General features: G+C 40.3%; 1 protein-coding gene across 4 annotated transcripts in view; it reads left to right on the top strand.

The window, feature by feature from the left end:
• nalcn (sodium leak channel, non-selective) overlaps positions 1–5,349 on the top strand; it is a 70,818-nt gene extending 65,469 nt beyond the window's left edge. For all 4 annotated transcript variants that reach the window (XM_046053401.1, XM_046053400.1, XM_046053398.1 and 1 more), the window contains 11 exons: positions 34–153; positions 246–314; positions 432–580; positions 721–814; positions 1,199–1,331; positions 2,262–2,377; positions 2,769–2,926; positions 3,512–3,662; positions 3,783–3,932; positions 4,068–4,185; positions 4,419–5,349. In XM_046053401.1, the coding sequence (XP_045909357.1) occupies positions 34–153; positions 246–314; positions 432–580; positions 721–814; positions 1,199–1,331; positions 2,262–2,377; positions 2,769–2,926; positions 3,512–3,662; positions 3,783–3,932; positions 4,068–4,185; positions 4,419–4,561 (1,401 nt within the window). In that variant the 3' untranslated portion in view covers positions 4,562–5,349. The remainder of the gene's footprint in view (positions 1–33; positions 154–245; positions 315–431; positions 581–720; positions 815–1,198; positions 1,332–2,261; positions 2,378–2,768; positions 2,927–3,511; positions 3,663–3,782; positions 3,933–4,067; positions 4,186–4,418) is intronic.
• Positions 5,350–20,905: the final 15,556 nt, after the last annotated feature.

The following is a 20,905-nucleotide window of genomic DNA, read 5'->3' as shown; positions in this document are numbered from 1 at the left end:
TGTCTAATCTGAGTTGTTTGCATTGTTACCCAGGTGACCATGAAGCTGATAGCCATGTCTCCAGCGGGTTACTGGCAGAGCAGACGGAATCGCTATGACCTGCTGGTCACGTCGTTGGGTGTCATCTGGATAGTCCTACACTTTTCCTTACTGGTTAGACAAATTACTGTCACATTAAGGGAACATTTTAGGATTTCTAATTAACAATGTTAAGTATGTCATTGTCACGTCATTTTCCCCTTTAGAATGCATATACCTACATGATGGGCACATGTGTGATTGTCTTCAGATTCTTTACAATATGTGGCAAGCACGTGAGTACATTTCCATGCTAGAACATACTTAATTCAATTAGTTTTGCAAACGAAGAATGTATATTGGAACTAGAAAATCTGTTTTTGAACATGTGTGCCTGTGTGTGATGAATAAAGGTGACCCTGAAGATGCTGCTGTTGACTGTGGTAGTCAGCATGTACAAGAGCTTCTTCATCATCGTGGGCATGTTCCTCCTCCTCCTCTGCTATGCATTTGCTGGCGTTGTTCTCTTTGGAACTGTCAAATACGGAGAGAACATCAACCGGTAAGCATTAGACCTGTTATTGACCAGACCTTGCTCTTCATTATGCTTCTTGTTTCCTGCTGATGAGGCTGTATGCAGTTGAGACAGTAAAACACATCTTTACAGAGTTGTCTGATTCTGTCTGTCTCCCCTAATCCCAGGCATGCCAACTTCTCCACAGCAGGCAAGGCTATCACTGTTCTCTTCCGTATTGTCACAGGGGAAGATTGGAATAAAATCATGCATGACTGCATGGTAAGATTGGCTGAAGGTCCAGCACACAACCCCACAGACAAAAGCACAGACCATCTATTCTCCATCTGGAAAACTGTATAATGTATATTGTTTACATTTTATTTTGTGTTGAAAGAGTCACTTCACCTCTATTTTCTGACGCAACCCCAATACAATGGTGCTCACAACATAATTAACAGTTACTCCCACAGACCTCACTGCCAGCAGTTTTTACTAGAACGACATTCTAGCTAATAAACAGACCCAGTCAATACTGCTGACATGGCTATTGTATCTGAATTACTAGATATCACTTGAGACACTTTACCGTAACATTTCGGGGAACATTTGAAATGTTTTAATTCTCAGTGATGCAAATACAGTTTTGTTGTTTCCTGTCCCCAGGTGCAGGCCCCATTCTGTACCCCGGATAAACATCGCTACTGGGAGACTGACTGTGGCAACTACGCTGGAGCGCTCATCTACTTCTGCTCTTTCTACGTCATTATTGCCTACATTATGCTTAACCTACTCGTAGGTCAGTGTGTGTAGGTGTACCGCGTATTAATAACATTGTGGCAACCAAATCTTGTCACATACAGTCAGGTTATGGGAACACACCTTAAATATGGGGACAACAAGTTCCCATAAGGTTCGGGGTTAACATTTTAGGGTTGAGACTTTGATTAAGATTATGGTAATTTTACAGGGAAGGAATGTAAGTCAATGCAAGGTTGACAAGCTTGAGCTTTGGCAACAGCAAGGACTCTATTATTATTACTATTTCATTTTCTGCCTTTTGTTATGCAAGTCTCAAAAGAGACAACAAAGAGTTTCTCCAGAGACGAGAGTTTAGTTTATTACAGCTTATTATCAGCACACAGTTCAAACCCTGTAATGCAGAAATTATTTCTTTCTCACGTTGGAGGCCCGAAGAGAGAGAAAAGCAGAATGGCATGTCAGAAAAAGAAATAAAATAATAACACAGATGGCATGAGTTGAATCCAGATGAGATTGAGTTTTAGATAGGAACCAGGCCATCTTTACAGTATACAGTGTGTATTCTCTGGTTTTGTGCACTGTATCTGTATCATTCACTTCCGTATGTGTTGCAGTCTGGAAAGGCACAGATGGTGAGGCATAAACCTCTTAGCATATTACTTTTCGCAAAGAAAAATAAACTCTTTAGTACCTTAAAAATCACACAGAGAGAAGAAGCAATGGATGAAATAAGCTAGAAGAGCAAAGGTAAAGATTCAGTCAAGCCATTGTGATACAATTCATCCAGTCTCCCGTAAGCCTGGGCTGTTAACTCTAGACGTCATAAAAGAAATTGATTTTCTTCTAAAGGGAAGTAGAATAACTTTCAATGTTATATAAACACAGAAGATTGATGAAAACCACATAGATACCGCTGTTATGGAATATTTGCACTTGTGAGTATTAATATATATTGCTATTGCTGCAGCCATTATCGTGGAGAACTTCTCTCTGTTCTACTCCACCGAGGAGGACCAGCTGCTGAGCTATAATGACCTGAGGCACTTCCAAATAATCTGGAACATGGTGGATGACAAACGGGAGGTGAGAAATTAGCGATAGGAGAGAGGATGAGTACACAGCAGAGGGGAGAGAATGAAGATCATATGGCTATGAGCAAAGGATAATATAGAGAAGATATAAGCAGTATGAGAGCTAATGAGAAAGGCTGAAGGGAATGAAGTATGGCATTTAGTAATAGGAGTAAAAGTGATTAGGAGAGTGGGTGCAGGATTAAAAATGTACTCCTCCTTCCCATCAATCCATGATGTCATCCGGATGTACCGTGGGCTTTTCTTTTTAAATTACTTGTGTGTGTGTGTGTGTGTGTGTGTATATATATATATATACACACATATACATATTATAAATAGGCATATAGAATTGTGTCCGCCTCATGAATAACCCTGTGACTTCTGTGACATGGTTTCCGCAGGGTGTGATCCCGACATCCAGGGTGAAGTTCCTGCTCCGTCTGCTCCGAGGCAGGCTGGAGGTGGACCTGGACAAAGACAAGTTGCTGTTTAAACACATGTGCTATGAGATGGAGCGACTGCACAGTGGAGGGGATGTGACCTTCCATGATGTGCTCAGGTGACCGTGGAACACCCAATTGTATTTCACGCATATACAGCATAGAAGTACCACAATGTAACATCGATGCTGAGCTGTACGCCCATACCTTACTTTACTGCATTGCAATTTATTTTTATAAGAAAAATGATTTATTGAACTCACATGTTAAATCTCCATTAAGCAACACTTTAATGTGAATACACAACTGTTTTGTTAGTCCAACTCTGTAAGTGGAGTTGCAACAGAGATATTTAACACAATGTGTTGCACAGGATTTAACAAATTGTGTGAAATAGAAAACCTTCTTCTAAAAGAGAAAATAAGACTGACTGCCTGCCCCTGATTGAACACAAACGATTTATAGGTTCTAGGAATAAATCATTTCACATCCTCATATTTCAGGCTTAAGAAGTCTTTAAACTTTCAAGTTAGGTCTTGATGTTTTGGTACAGTGTTGACTTATACAGTTTTACCTGTCTAATGTGTATTTTAGCTTTAAAGTGCAGGATAATCTTTTAATTAGGGAAGCAGAATTATATTCCACTAACTATAACAATGTCCCTCTTTTGGCTGCATGTCTCTTGTGTGTGGGTATTCATACAGCATGCTGTCATATCGCTCAGTGGACATTAGAAAGTCTCTCCAGCTGGAGGAGCTATTGGCCAGGGAACAGTTGGAGTACACCATTGAAGAAGAGGTTGCCAAACAGACCATACGCATGTGGCTCAAGAAGTGCCTCAAACGCATCCGGGCGGTTAGTCTCTCAACAGAAAACACACTCATGCCCAGGGCATTTTACAAACACACATACATGTACATTTTCCACACACTACTGTATCACGCACTGACCACATATGTCCGTGTGGGCTCGCAGAAGCAGCAGCAGTCGTGCAGCATCATCCATAGCCTGAGAGAGAGCCAACAGCAGGAGTTGAGTCGCTTCCTCAACCCCCCCAGCATAGAGACCACCATGCCAAGTGAAGACCACAATGCTAACAACCCAGACAATCCCTCGCAGCCTGAGGTAAAGCCCCACATCCATACCAACACTAAACACACAGTCACACACACTCACAGTGAGATATATAGCAAGCACATCATATAATCTGCAGGTGTGCGCTTGCACTGGTGAAACAAAGGATATGTCCTCTTTGTTTAGATGAGTGGTCTCCAGCAGCTACTGAGCCCCACGTTGTCAGACAGAGGAGGCTACAGGCAGGACTCTTCAGACCTGGGTAGGCCACAGAGGAAGCTTGGACAGTGGAGGCTGCCTGCAGGTATATACACTTCTGAATACTTGAAACCAGGACTTTATGTGACCTTATATTCCAGAAAAAGTAGATTATTTATCCAGTCAGTTAAAAAAAACGACTTATTTACAATAGTGGCCTGGTAAGAGGCAAGGGACCTTTATATGTGGAATTGTAAAAATTAAGAGAAAAAAAATGCACAAAATGCATGTTGACATAGCAGGCTGTGAATTCTCTGTTCTTTGTGTGTGTTGTGTCAGGTCGCACTAGTGTCAAGTCCATAGTATGTAAGATGAACCCTGTCAACGATGAGGCTTCTTCAGGGTCAGAGGTAAAGAAGTGGTGGACCCGTCAACTGACGGTAGAGAGCGACGAGAGCGGCGACGACCTTATCGACATTTAGAAAATGAGGCGCAGTGCATCCTGCCATTTTTTACAGATAAGCTGGGAAGCTTGCTGGCCGGCTCCAAGTTGTTTCATCTTATTTCTTCTTGCTCATCAATGAAAACAATGCTTTTTTAAAAATCTGTTTTTTTGTCCAAGTTCAGATCTGTTCAGACAGTACAGTAGGCTGTGCGTGCAGGCCATCAATGAGACATTGGTTGAGCAGCCATTTTGACAAGCGTTGACGATTTCGTACTTCTGGGACAGGTCTCCTCTGTGATTTCCACTCATTATGATTGCTGAGTTTTTCTATGCAGGCACATATGGTGTTACAGCAGACTGTGGCAGGAAAGACATTCATGAAATGAACCAAGAAGCTGCTGCTGTATGTTTTTTTCGACTGTTCTGCAGTTTCAGGTCAACGTTTTGAAAGCATTAATTGTGTTGATGCAGCTGCAACAATTTGTGATGTCCTTTCATGTCAATGCTTTGTCTCTGTTCCTCTGTTTTATTCCATGTTTCTGATAATGTCTCTTCAGTATTACTTGTATAAATATCAATTTTCTTATAGTCACTTTATACCTAAACCAGGCCTCTTGTTCCCGTTGGTAGAGCAAGCAAATTATAGCAACTTTTAGATTTATGACTGTGAATGTAATTAATAGTCAAATCTATCTGTGTATATATCTATGTATTTGTGAGGAGTTAAAACATGAAATATTTTGTAAATTATTATAAATCTTTAGCTATATCAAGTATTCAATTATTCTAATAAAGGCCTACACTGCTTAGGCATTTATGAGCAAATTAATTGTCAGGCTTCCTTTCCTTTCCATTACATACTTAAAGCTTTTGTTCAAAGCAATTTACAATAAGGGAATCTAACCTCCATAAGAACATTTCCCCAAAATGTATATAATATATTAAAATGTGTATCATAAAGCAACATATTCTTGCTGTCCAATGAAAACCATGTGTCTTAAAATGTCTTGATTTTGAATTTTTCATTAAACTGAAAGATTTAATGTTCCTTTATGGGCTGAGAAAACTTGATGACATTGATGTTACCCAAACCATTTAAAAAAAAAAATTAGACATAACAGGGTTGTTCCTTAGCATGTGCAAAGTTTATGTTTTGGAGATACATGGTTTTCACAGGAGAGAGATGAACGTTGTATACATGTGACAAACTAATCTTTGTTGGATTTATGCTGGATGTTTTGGAATGTGTATTAAGACACATTAAGAAACATTTACAATTTTCATTATGTCACAATCTCAGTGCCAGTTTATTCAATAATTCAACACAAGTTACTGTGAAGTTACTGTAAGTTCCAGTCAGCATTACTTTCTTGGGCCTGAGGAGGTTTTTCACTGACAGAATAGAAACATGCCTGGACCAGGAGGCTTTACACCTTATAGAGCACCTCACTTGCCAACAGTGGTACGTCGTGGATCTATAAATTAAAGATGGCATCTGTAGGCAGATAACTGAAAACCTAGTCATGAAGAATGAATACAAAATATATGATAACCTAACAGAGGCACAATGTTTACCTATTCAAGCATATGTACTACTGGAATTCCTGACAAGTCACTATCCACACTTCCTTATAGAAATGGTAAAATCAAAATGTTACAGACACTGTTCAGGATGAGACTTTAAATTGTACATTTTAATTTCCAAAACCCCTAAAAACATGGTTAAAGATGTTTACCGGTTGGAATTTTGGCTCCACAATGAAACAAACATCCTTGGCCCTTTTTAACGCCCAATTTATGTTTTTTTTACAAGGTGTTTACAGCACACAATGCATCGTGTGCAGGCAGTAGTACATTTAACGTCCTGTTGTTTTGGCCATCCCATGATTCCTTTAGAAAGCCCGTTGCTCATCGCGACTTGTTTGGCACAGTAATTCAATTCAATTTATGAGAAATTTAATTATCCCTCTATGAGTAAAAAAAAAAAACATTGGATTAGACCAACTAACGGGGTAATTGAGTGGACAGATGCTGTTTAATGATTCTCCTCATACACATCTGCTCAGATCAAACAGTCCCCACCTCTTCTCTGGATAACACTGCCCTCTCCTGGATACATGCTGAGCTGCCCTGACAAGCTGTTGAATATCTTTTTCTGACTATATGGTCCCAACTTTGTTGTTTACATTTTATGCTGCGTTTGAAATGCAACTAAGTAGCCAAAAGAGAATTGACTCAGTTCTGAGGCTGATGTGCATGGCTGTTCCTTTGAACTACATTATATTGTACAGTTGTTTCCTACTCACAGTTGAGTCATTGCTTATGCCCAGCACTTTCTCCATTTCACAGCGATGACCGATGATGACAGTCCTGTCAGCTTGCTGTGGATCTAGATGAGCTCAATTTCCTGCCAGCTATCCAGGTCAGCATGAGTCTGCTGTCCATAGAATGCAATGTGGTTGATCCAGTACACAGGCACTGTGAATATACATACCCACTCACAAAAACACATAAACAAAGGTGTGTGCATTACCCTCTCATTTTAGTCCTTCCTTGATGATGTATTTATTTCTAGTTAATTCATCAGACAATTGCTCCGGGTTAGATTTGAGCTAATTGACTAATGTACTCAAATATCGGCTGCAGCTAAAGCATTTTCACTTAAAAGGGGGCCCTTGTTAGACACAGAATTAGCCCATTAAAAGAAAGGGTCGTCATTTGTCCATTCAAAAGCCCTGTAAGTTTCACAGTTGATGGAGTGTGTATGGGGTTGGCTGGATAATGAATGTGAGGGGAAAGCAGAGAGAGTGTAGAGAATCAGCTGCCTGTGGGACGCCTACTTGCGCTATAGAAATCATGACTTACTCACACATTCCAGTCTCTTGATGACTGAGTGCTCCCCCCGACATATGGTCCTGTAGGGAAACAGTGTGACATCAGCCCTCTTGCCAATCAACTGTCTTTAATTTCTCTTTTCTCGCTCTTTCTTCTTCTCAACCATCGCCTCTTAAGCTCCACTTAGCTCAGAACTAGCTCATCAAAGGGCTTTTTCTCTTTTTTCTCATTTTCGCCCTGCGTGGTAGAACACTTTTTTGTCTTTTAATTGCCTCTGCATCACACTGGCTTTTACAGGGCCTGTTGTTTTTACCCTCCCCATTGTAATTTGCCCATCTCTCCCTCGTGCATGTCCACTGCTTATTTAGGGCCTAATTGAGGCACTTTGGTAATTGAGGAGGAAGTTCTTAAGAACAGAGCGAGTGGGAGAGTGTCTGTGAGTTGAGATTACCTGTAATTAAAGTACATGATGGCTTTGATGGCTTGGTCCCCTCCCGTTGAGATGTCGCCTTCAAACCCTGGCGGCAGCCGCAGCATCACATAGACATATCCTTCTCTGCCTATACGGCAGTAGAAGCCTATCACACGCACCACACACACACACACACACACACACACACGGATGCAGATTCTGAAAATAGTGAATGCATGACAGACCACTGCAAAGAAATTATTTTATTAATTAAAGACACACTAAATAAGTTCTTTAGGAGGAAGTGTTGGAAAGTATATATGATTTAGAGCACACTTGCCACCATCCTACAGAAAGTCTCAATTTATTCCTCTGAGGCCAGAAATGATGTGTGATTGCTCTTGGATGTGTAACTGGTTGGATGTAAATGGTCAGATCCCTCTTGAACTTATGATCTGATTTATCATTGGATGACGTCATCACCATCCGCAAGAGCAAAAAGGATAATCAGTGCTTGGCACACGTTCCATCTTGGCTGCAGCTTACAGTCCATCTTGTCTCTACCTGGATTTTCGCTTCATCCCATATCTCCTTTGTTGGTATCGAAGCACCATAGTGGCAAAGAAAAGCTTGGAAAACAGACGAAAGCACACTTGCACATGGCTGCGTGAAAAAAACAAACACAAAGAAGCAGTGCAAATTCATATACTTTCCTCTTCCCTTAAATATAAATGTGCCTATAAACCATGAAACACATTGAGCAAAGACTTGAGACTGGAGCATTGAGCGGAGCAGAGGCATTATGTGCTCTATCCATACAACCAGTGATGTGTGCCTCAATAGTAAGACTGATTAGAGTAAATATGAGGTGAAGCAGGGTAAAATCTTTCTCTCACAGACTTCCTCAGCTATTGTCGCTTCTGGACATTATTAAGAGTGTCTGTCTGCAGCCTTGAGCAATTAAGGGACATGGACAGGGGTTAAAGCGGGGCGAACCTCATAAGGAGGCTATTGTTCCTCAAGGCCAATCTTTCTTTTTCAATGGATCTGGCAGGTACATTTGTAGAGACTAGACATTTATCCTTTTCGTACACAGTTCATGGTTCTTTTTATATATATTTTTTCAGAAAATTACTATTCTATAATCATAATTCCAATATAGCTTGCTCTCCATTACTTGTTGTGAATCTTTCCCTCCTTTCCACACATTCTTAGCCTCATAAATAAGGTGGTGGCAGTGCAAATTAGCTGCCTGTATCTCATGTCAACATCCACCCCAGGTCCAGGCCTGATCCTGTCCCTGTGTTTTGAAACAGATGGCTACTACTACAATAAAAAAGTAGCAAATTATTTTAGCAGCAGGCGGCAAAAGCAATTAACAACTGGCATAATGTGTTGATTAAAATCCATTCCAGTCTCAATGAAGGGAGAAGAAACTCTCATTTTCCACTCAGTCAGTTGGCGTTCATCCACCGCTCAAAGTATGCTGACCTTGACCTGACCACAGCTGCTGTTCACTTCGGACCAATATCTGATTCCTTGACCTCATTCACTTGCCATTGGCAATATTTTTGCTGATGTGTTTGTTACGCTAACGTATTTCAAAGCACAAATAAACCTAATCCATTTTTAGTTACTATGTTATGTCTCAGTCTCGCTGTCCCACACAAATGTTAAAACTGTAAGTTTACTCGTGTTCTCTGTGCTTCATGATCACCGCAGCTGATCTGGGACAGGCTGTTTTTGCCTAATTAGAACAAAAACCTTCTATTTTTCCATATAAGTCCATTTTAAAAGCCTGTTTCATGCTTGAAATGTATCTCTCTGACTCAGACTTTGACACTGTGGCTCCTTTGTAAATGTGATGAATACAGGAAGTCATTTTCAGGCCTTTACCTCATGTACCTCATCAACAGCAGTCAATTGCCACCCCACCGAACACTGAGCACCAAGTGAGAGGCTGTACTTTGTCTTTGAGCCAGAAAATCTCATTTTCACTAAACACCTAATCAGTCCTATTCATCTGTCCATGGTTCCCTAGTTCCCCAGTTCTACACCTGGCTTTGGCGTCTTTAATTACTGGGAGACAGGCTTTGTCTGATCTGGAGCCAAGATTGGAATATGAGTGGCAAATTCGGAAAGAAATCATACAGGCTCAAACCAATTCAATTACCCACCAATCAAAGTAGAAAGCCCTGTAATTGCAGTGAAAGGGTAACAATGAGAGCCTGCGCTTCAGTCCGAGCATTGAGGGTAGCAAGGAAAAATGCCTACCTGCAGGGGGTGCTATGCTCAAACTATTAAATTTCACGGCAGCGAGCAATCTTACAGATCACTGGGAAAGCATTTTTTAATGTGACTATAGCCCTCGGTGAGACATTACCTCATAATTTCATGTTTTTAACTCTGCTATTATGTCAAATTGTGCATGAATATGGTGTTTGTGAGCAAGGGAGCAGAAAATGGGAATGACATTATGAAGAAGCGAAGCACGCACACTGCAATGTGAATTAGGAAATACTGTTGTAATGTACTAACGATAACAGAAGAAGCAGAAATGTGTAGGAAATATTTAATATCAGAATAGACTATGACAAGATGTCCTAAAAGAAAGACCTAACTACACTTTAGATCAAACCATTGTTTCATACCTTTGTAAAACTCCAACTCTGAACAAAATGCATGGCTACATTTTATATTTCTATTCCAATATCATGTCAGGGCATTCTTGGAGTTTTGTATCTGACCATAAAAGTCTTCAAAGCAAACAAACAAATAGAAAACAGCATCACATGCCACAGTAGGTCAAGCAGAAGCAAGAAGCAAGAAGAATGGCTCCCTTATTGTGTGCCGATACATTGTGCATTCACACAAAAGAACAACGTGCTTCCCCCTCAGCTCAATAAACATCCATATGTAGTCCCTTATTCTACTGAGTTTAAAGACTGCCTTTAATTTCACTCAGTCTCCACCTGCCCCCCGCCCCCGAAATTGTGAATGATTTTTATAAATGTATTTGTCATCTGTCCCCTCCTCCCACTGTGTCCAACCTAGTCATTTTAAGCCCCAGACCCAGAGATATATAAAAGCCCAGACAGAGAAATGGAATGGCAGTGACAGAGGCAGAGAAATATAGAAGTCTGCTGCCAACTGACAGAAACCCCCACTGGCTGCAGAATGGGATAGTTTGGGACAACTCAGGTACAAACTGACAACTTCAATTTTGCCTTCCCTTTGTTTTTCTCTTTTTATTCCTCTTTGTTTGGCTGTATTTGAAGATTGCCAATCACGATATCAAAAGAGAACGCTGTTGTCATATAGTTTGTTTTCCAAATGTAACCTTTCGCTGCTCTGCAGTCACACTCTATTTTTCTGATTCCAAAAATTCAAACTCATGTGCAGGGTATGCGCATGCATGTCGCCACATACACACAGACTTACGTGAGGATACGTGCGCACAAGCAAACAAACATATCAAACAACATCAAACAGTATCAAAGTGAAAATCAGTGTCCTTCATGGATTGTGTGATGTTACAGATTATTTTCTACTTGGTTTGGCATGGTTCTGATTTTTTAAGACAGTGTAGATCTGATTGGAAAACACGATTTTGATATTTGGCATGACAACTTCACAGCAATTAATGTCACACTGGGGACAGAACTTGCCAGGATTACCAAAGTGTCTGGTCACAAGATTATTGGGATGATTTGTTTTACTTCTAGATAGCTGCAATCATCTGAATTTTCAGAAGTTTAACTTGATAAACTCATGGCAAAGAGACTCCACATACATGTTAAAGAGACACTAAGGAAACCAAACAAGCAAGTCAGTAAGTGTACCATCAAATGGTTTGACGAGCATAACTCAATCACTAAGGATGAGGTTACAGTATAGTCTTCGCCATGTCAGAAACAGGCCTCTTCAGTCTCCACACAATTCATTATTACTGATGTGGCTCTACAGGGAGTCTGTCTCTATGGGCATACGCATGTGTGCAAACACAAACAAAGAAGATACAAGAATTGTAAGATTTCAAGAATCTTGTGTAAGTTTGCTAACTTAGTAACACTGTAGGAATAATGGTGGCCAAGGGATCCAGACTCACTGGAGCGCAACCACAGGCTTTTGTTGGACTAGTCTCTGGGTGGAAGAAGGGGAAGCATCCTGGATTTTAGGCTGCCTCCATTTTTGTCCCTGCCTCTGTGCTTACAATAACACACAAGTGCAGCATATTTTGCAGGTTTTGATCTTCCAAAGGGTTTGTAATGAGGAGCACAGTGCACAAAGAGTTGCATATGATTAGCTCTGAATAGTTTCCATCTTTATTTACATACTCAGAATTGACAAAAAGGAAATCTTAGTGATGTTACAGTGCCGATAAAATTAGCACCACCTCTGGGATTTATTCATGTTTTACAACTTTGAATCACTGAAGAATTATTAAGTAGGAACAAACTCTTTAATGTCAAAAGGAAAAAAAGATCTACAAACAGATCCAAATTAAGTTCAAATAAAAAACACAAAATTAATTGCACAAGTATTTACTCCCTTTGTGTTGCACCAAATTATCACTGGCGGGGCCAGATTTTAGAAATCAGTGGAGATTACCTGTGTGTACTTTCAGGTCAAATACACCGTTCTGGAAACTCAAACAGCTGCTTAGTCAGTCTTCTGACATGGATTAAAAACACAAAGGACAACTTAATAGTGGATTCTGTAAAAGTATGCCCCCAGCATTACGTTGTCTTTTCTGATCACGCAATAACACCCTCACATAACCAAAAACAGGAAGAGGAGAAAGATATAGACATACATTAGCAGATGATCTTCATTCAAAGTAAAATGATTGTTTATGTTAAGTTAGGCTTATTTGTTACATCAAACAACCAGAAGGCATCATTGGTCATAATGAAAATATAGGCTAAAATCAACAATGGCATAAAGTGACTTTGACTTCTGCTAAGAGTAGTCAGGAAGCACTTTTTAATCAATGGGGCCAGATTGAGGGCAGCTGTATTTTTTAGAGGTAAGTTAAATGAATGCTGAAACTACTATTATCTCTGGCTGCAGAGGGTAATCAGCAGTAAACATAGTCCATATGAGAGTACAGAAATGTGGGCTGAATCAAAAAGGGGAAAAACTGATTTGTTACAAGTCATTGTAAATCTGTTGTTTTGTACTTCAGGGAGCACAGAAAAACATTCAAATATGCAGACAAGCCCAAACCCACAATATCACCATAACCAGTTCTGTTTTATAACCGCTATCATGGTTTTCTGAGCTACATCAGCTCTCACACGGCTTTCTGAATAAAACATTATGGCTAAAATAATGTGGGGGAAAGCGCTGTGGAGACTGAGATAGCTAAGGATTCATTAGAGTAAGGTTCATTTGAAGATAGTCAGAAGCAAATCCCAGCATCAGCACAGAGAGGAGTCTAACACACTATAAAAACAATAAAAATTAACAGATAAGTAACTAGAGAGCAAAATCATGATTTATGCAAGCACCAACTAAAAAAGAAGTTGTCAGAAAGAAGATAAATGTCAAAGTATGTATTACGAACATTAACAAAAGCTTCTCGAAACTTTGCAGATTTGAAGGACACATTTTAATTCACAAAGTACAACCTTAGTGGTCTCCGTATACAGCTCCCAAGACTCTTTCCTTTTCTCAATCAGCTTCTTACTGTGAGCAATGACCACACTTAGAAAGTGAGTGAAAGTGGATGTCATGTATTTTCTTTGCACCAATTAGGATGTAGCTGTATTTGAATCAAAAAGTGATGACAGTTGTGGGGTTGTTGTCAATTAAATCTGATCAAACCACGCCCAGCCCTGACAAAGCAGTATAATAAATTCTTAATATCTTTATTACTCATAATTATTTAGTCGATATTTAATGTTACAGAAAACACTTGTAGTACTAGAAACACTTCTAAAGTTTTAAGGGACCTCAACATAGTTTACTTGTTATACTTTTTTTTTTCTCCTTGGGAATAAAACATAAAGATGTCCAGGGGGAATGGGGTAGTGAATACTTTTTATAGGCACTTTATATGGCTGTTCTTTAAAGCTCATTGTAATGTCTCTGATGTATTCCCACTGCATCTCATTGTTGTTGTCAATGATGACTTCAAATATAATTTTAGAATACAGCCGCACTTTTAAACACAACATACAGCAAAGAAGCAACATGTCGAAGCACCAACAACAAGCTCACACCACCTAACAAAGAAACATTCTTATATACTGCATCTTTAATCTAGGCCAAATTCATCATAATCATAACAATGGCTGTTAACTGAGAATGACCTATATATGTAATGCACATTAAGCTCCAGAATATGGATCAAAAAATTATTACTGCCACCCGAGAAAAAAAATTATTTAAAGTTCAAGCAAATTCTTTGTTAAACATGGCCAAGAAGAAATAAATCAACATATGCAAGTTGCACTGAAATCTGTGATCACCAGTGACTCATCCTTTGTAAATAATGCTGGGCAGACGTTTTCTTCATCCTTTTATCTTGTCCTACAACAACAGGAGGCACAATACCTACACAGCATGACGTCTTTTTGACTGTATCGGGGAAGGGCACGACATCTGCAACATCTATCACCCTGTATGGGCCAAAGTTGCTGCATTAACTGGGCCCCTGATTCTGAGCTCCTTATTGATCCTTAGGTTTTCTTTCACTACAGCCCGCAGCTTATACTACATACAATAACAAAAAATAGGATAGGCAACCTAATACTTAGGTACATTTTTGTGTTTTTACTTTGAAACAAAGAGGTCCAGGGAAAAGAGTATTGTAGGCAACATACTGTTGCCCATAGCCTATATGTTACTGTGTATGCTATGAAGTGAGCCTACTTATGGGGTACAATATTGAACTGAGTGCTGATCATTGTTGTTATGGAGTACAGGAGGTATAAGAGTTTTCTTATGATGAGGTTTCTACAGTAAATACATCTGAACTGAATACCAGAAGTCTCCATCTAACGTCATATATGTATCAGCACGTACTATACTGGTACACCATTAGTACAATCAGTGACTTCATCCTCCTCCTCTTCAACTATGCTAGATGACTCCAGAAACATGAGCAAAAAGCCACAGACGACAACATTGCCACTTCTCAGCTCACAGTTAACTTTAACACTCAGGGGTAGCTGTGGCTTAGAGGTAGAACGGGTCACCCATTAATCGGAAGCTTGGCAGTTGGATCCCAGACTCACCCAGCCCACATGCTGAACTGTTCTTGGGCAAGCTACTGAACCCCAAATTGCTCCCGAAGGCTGTGCCACTGGTGTGTGAATATGTGTTTTTTTCTGATGAGCAGTTGGCCTTGCATGGTAGCCTCTACCATCAGTGGATGAATGTGTGTGAATTTACCATTTACACTAACAATTAAATGCTACACTGCATTAGAATGAATGAGTGATTTACTTGATGCTGTGTGAAAGATGGAAAAAGAACAGTCAGTGTTATGCAGATATGAGGATGAAAAGTTTCCCTTCAAGGGATGTTGCAGTTATACTGTATATGATCTTTACAAAGATTGCGCCTGAGTACAGTAATAGACAACTGCAGACTAAGACTGTCCCCTGAACACTAATGACTCATAAAGCCTCACTGCCACCTCTACTTGACAAATGGCAAATGTCAGCGGCATATTCTCCTGGTAGGCATAATTTTATTAAGTGCAAATATCACTGTGCTCCTTAGGAGACATTCAAAGGTTAGACCAACAGCTATAGCAGTTTCATGTGTATTAGCTGGGGTTTAGCAACAAGTCAGGCTCCCGAGTTGATGGACACAACCAGTCAAGCATGAGAAGGGATGCTCTAACTAAAGGCAATAAGAAGAAGCTCAAGCCTAAGATCATGTTTATTTAAAAGTCTGGGACAATAATCTAATGGAGGACAGTAAGGTAAGGGGAGGAGAGAGGGAGGAAAGCAGTAAAGAGAAGAGAAAGAGAGAGAAAATAATAGACTGGTGGCATATAGAGGGGCAGATCATTTTTTCCCATTTATTGGCCGTGGTAATTTGTTGACTCACTCATCCATGCAGAGTCTTTATGTTTAATGCAGGCCTCCAGAGGGGAAAGGAGGGAAGAGCGGGGGGTAGGAATTGGAAAGACAGGCAATAGGGGGTTAGGGGGTACCCTGAGAGATTAACTTCCACCTCTCAGTGTGAGAGGCGGAGGTGGATGAATATCAGCCTCAGATGCTAATGGGGACTTTATATTGGTCTGACTTTGCTCAATACACCTGCCAAATAATTGATGGGAATACTCTCAAAATGAATGTCAAGATTCTCTGCCAATGACCTTTAGGATTCATACACACCACTTGTAACTCGGTGTGTATGAATGAAATGATCATTATTTATCATAAATACAGTCCCCCAAAGTACTATATTTAACATTCTGTAAAATATCATACAATTATGGTTTATGGAAATTCATTTCACTGATAATAAAGATGAACTCAACAGATTCTCCTTAACTCCCGGTTCAATGTCATACAGCTGTCAGATAGTTGTCTGGGCTTTGATGTGTGCTGTGGTCTGACACCCATCATCCTCGCCCAGCTGTTACTGGCATGCCTGCCCTGACCTGGCCCTCAAAAGGGTCATACCCATGTGGCCAAACATTGGTGGCCTACTGCTGGCAATGGCTCCCTGTGAGTTCCATTTACAGAATGGGTTACCACTGTCTGTTCTACTTAGAGATGTGAAAACATCAACCCATCCTTAACAACTACTGACGAAGACTGAAGCCTGTTACATATCATATTTTTAGTGTATTTTAGTGTAGCGTCACACTGTGAGGTTTCATGGTAAATAAATGTTAAAATAAGTTACTTGCTGGAAACTGTCTGGCGGATGTTCAGATCCACTTCCAAAACTTTTCTGCTGAAAGTTGCTGAAGCACAACTAAACAGGATATTGGCATGTGACGGCCTGGACAGCAGAGTTTGGGCCTGAAGTGTGAAAATGGGGAGAAGTCTTGGCTTGGCTGTGCATTTCCACTTGTTTTTCGACCATAGGCCTAACTAAAGAGACCATAAAGATTAGAATGAAAATTAAAAAGCAACAACTTTGTTTGAGATGCAATTTTTGCATGTCAAAGTATACAGGTCTAATACTCTGTGATGTTTGATTGAAAGTTGAAAAGAAGACATGCAGTGGAGTAAAGACTGATTGAATGTGCCCCAAAAGCAAGATGCCGATCTGCAAGAAGCAATGAGTGTCTGGTTATGGTTATTTTTCTGCTTTTATTATATGGTCTTGAAACAATTAGCAAAGAAAGTTAAGTTTTGTCTCACTTTTCTTTCACATTATTATACTTGTCAGATTGTAGCTTTGTTACATTAGTTTTACATTAAAAGAAATTCTCATTTTTTGTCCTAATATTGACACCAGCAACAACTATGCTTAATTGTAGTATAGGTGAATGGTGATTCACAGTCCTAAAGCTGATGATACACAGAGCAACTTTTAGCGCAATCGTGCAGGGCAACGTTGCCATCAGTGGTAATGAGTAAAGATTACTACCGTAATCCCCTTACCCCATCACTCCGCCCCGCACCGCCACTATCGGTTCAAAACATAGTCGGACTTGCCACTAGACATTGCCCAGCAACATTACTCAAGCTTTAAGCTGATGATACACGGGGCAACTTTTTGAGCAATGTTGCTGGGCAGTGTTGCTAGCGGCAAGTCCGACTATGTTTTGAACGGATAGTGGCGGTGCGGGGCGGGTGGTGGGGTGGTGGAGTGGTGGGGGAAGGGGATTACGATAGTAATCTTTACTCATTACCAGTGACAGCAACGTTGCCCTGCACGATTGCTCTAAAAGTTGCTGTGTGTATCATCAGTTTGAGGCTTTCAGCAATGTCTCAGCAACGCTAAGCAATGCAACACCAACCTGAGTTCCTACGCCATCGGAAAGTACTACCTCATGAAGTAGTGTAGACTTGTTGGGGTGCTGTAACCAAAACCCGAAACTAATTTTTCTGTTGTCATACTGAAAAGGTTCCTGGAAAATTGTCTAGTTGGCTTATTACCTTCCAATTAGAAGCACAACTAATACTAACCATTATGTTCATATCAGTAGCACCACCTTTATACAAAAAAAAGGTTGCATTTATGTACATAATTTAGCACTTTGCTTGGAATACGCCTTTTAAGCAGCAAGCTGTTGTTCATCCCAAATCCTCAAAAAAAGCATAATGTTACTGACTCAACTGCCTTTTCTGATCTTCACATCATATTAACTTTACAACTAAGATGATCTCAACATTTAACTCACTTCGCTTGACTTTCATCTATTTTTAGGCCTCTGTGTTGATGTACCACTCCTTGGTTTGTATGTCAGAGTTGTTACATTGCTGCAATGGAGCATCTCTTGAAGGTAGAATGACATAAATTAAAGCCTTGAGCCACCTCCAGCTATAGAAACTGATGTTCATCTCATAAAGGAATCAGCGGACTGTTCAAGACACCCTGCTGCCTAAAATAGCATGTCTCTGCAGCACGATGTACATGATGTGCAAAACATCTGCGCCCCCCTATGAACCTTCCCAAGTGTTTGGTGAATTCTGCCTCTAGAGCATGAGTATGTATACACACACACACACACACACACACACACACACACACATCCTCACACCATGGCTAAGATGTGTTATGGTCCACGATAAGATGTACTTCCAATAACCAGCTAAAGCGTGTTAGAGCTCCTTGGGGTGTGTTTGTGTCTACTGTATATTTGTGTGTGCATGCATGCATTTGTGCAGGCAGACAAGTGTGTGTATGACTTTGTGTGTGTGTTTTGTCTGTTATGTCCCCAGCTACTTCCAAGTATCACTCCTCAGTACTCTCTCTCCACCAGTGCTGTCATAAGATAATGTGACAGGGTGTCAATCATGCCGGGGCCTGGGGTGCCATGGCGACAAGAGGGTTTTTGGCGGAACACTTTTGTGAGCAACACCAGGGAGAAGGCAACAGCAGGGACCACAGTACAGAACAAATCACAAACCTTACCACTGCCAGGTCTCACACATGCCTTCTTTTTTCTACAATCCCCCTCTGGCCGCTCAAATCATCCAGCAATTCTTTTGGTCTAAATCCTGACCCTTGTAAGAAAGAACCCTGTGGGGGGGGTCACATGCAGACAAAATGTTCTGCCATCCCCTAAGAGAATCATCCCCGGCACCTAGCAAATGATCTGAGTATCCATCCCATCTCTGTGCCCAGGGGCCTACACTGTACAGTAGACTAGCTGGGTGCTGCCACTCTTCCGCTCTGAGCTGTGATGTGTTATGATGGCTCCATCACTCTGGGAGGCAGGGACACAGACACCTGTGGAGGCACTGGGTAAAGTTGATGGAATTGGACAGGACTTAATCTCTGACTGTGTCTAGTGAGGAGTGTTGATGACTGCAGGTGTTGAAGAATTGTGGCAGTTTACAAATGTCTGGAGTGTAGTTATTATTAAGTTACTATTCTGCTGGATTTTTATCATTTTATAATTAATTTGAATAATTCTTCCTGATTATAGTATGTTAAGGGTGTGGTGACATAGGGCTTGGTATGTTTGAGAGATTTTGATCCTGGTGCCAATACAGTACCTGAGCTACAGTACTGATACCAATTTCATACCTTACTTTGCCAACTAAAATTGGAACACCCTTTTCCACACTACTCAGTGTTACTTTTATTAACAAATAATAAAAATGACGTATGAAATGTAAAAGGGTACACTCACTGTGCTAAAACCACAGAGAATTAAAATCCAACTCTGTAGTTCAAATGAGCATTTATGCCTCTTTTATGTGATTGTTTATTTTTATTTTTTTACAGCATTTTATTAAATAATTCTTTTTGTTTTTTATCCAAAAAGCTCTAATAAACCCACTGAACACTACCTACACACCCAATGTCTGACAGACAAAATCATATACATTTAAATACAATACATATACAGACGTGCCCAAATTTGTTGGTACCCTTACAGCTCATTGAAATAATGCTTCATTCCTCCTGAGAAGTGATGAAATTAAAAGCTATTTTATCATGTATACTTGCATGCCTTTGGTATGTCATAGAATAAAGCAAAGAAGCTGTGAAAAGAAATGAATTATTGCTTATTCTACAAAGATATTCTAAAATGGCCTGGACACATTTGTTGGTACCCCTTAGAAAAGATAATAAATAATTGGATTATAGTGATATTTCAAACTAATTAGTTTCTTTAATTAGTATCACACATGTCTCCAATCTTGTAATCAGTCATTCAGCCTATTTAAATGGAGAAAAGTAGTCACTGTGCTGTTTGGTATCATTGTGTGCACCACACTGAACATGGACCAGAGAAAGCAAAGGAGAGAGTTGTCTGAGGAGATCAGAAAGAAAATAATAGACAAGCATGGTAAAGGTAAAGGCTACAAGACCATCTCCAAGCAGCTTGATGTTACTGTGACAACAGTTGCAAATATTATTAAGAAGTTTAAGGTCCATGGAACTGTAGCCAACCTCCCTGGGCGCGGCCGCAAGAGGAAAATCGACCCCAGATTGAACAGAAGGATAGTGCGAATGGTAGAAAAAGAACCAAGGATAACTGCCAAAGAAATACAAGCTGAACTCCAAGGTGAAGGTACGTCAGTTTCTGATCGCACCATCCGTCGCTTTTTGAGCGAAAGTGGGCTCCATGGAAGAAGACCCAGGAGGACTCCACTTCTGAAAGAAAAACATAAAAAAGCCAGACTGGAATTTGCTAAAATGCATATTGGCAAGCCACAATCCTTCTGGGAGAAAGTCTTTTGGACAGATGAGTCAAAACTGGAGCTTTTTGGCAAGTCACATCAGCTCTATGTTCACAGACGAAAAAAATGAAGCTTTCAAAGAAAAGAACACCATACCTACAGTGAAACATGGAGGAGGCTCGGTTATGTTTTGGGGCTGCTTTGCTGCACCTGGCACAGGGTGCCTTGAATCTGTGCAGGGCACAATGAAATCTCAAGACTATCAAGACATTCTGGAGCGAAACGTACTGCCCAGTGTCAGAAAGCTCTGTCTCAGTCGCAGGTCATGGGTCCTCCAACAGGATAATGACCCAAA

The sequence above is a fragment of the Micropterus dolomieu genome, linkage group LG07 (genome assembly GCF_021292245.1).
Source record: "Micropterus dolomieu isolate WLL.071019.BEF.003 ecotype Adirondacks linkage group LG07, ASM2129224v1, whole genome shotgun sequence".
Lineage (NCBI taxonomy): Eukaryota > Metazoa > Chordata > Actinopteri > Centrarchiformes > Centrarchidae > Micropterus > Micropterus dolomieu.
Note: the sequence above shows the minus strand (reverse complement) of the source record. Positions and strands in the feature narration are given on the sequence as shown.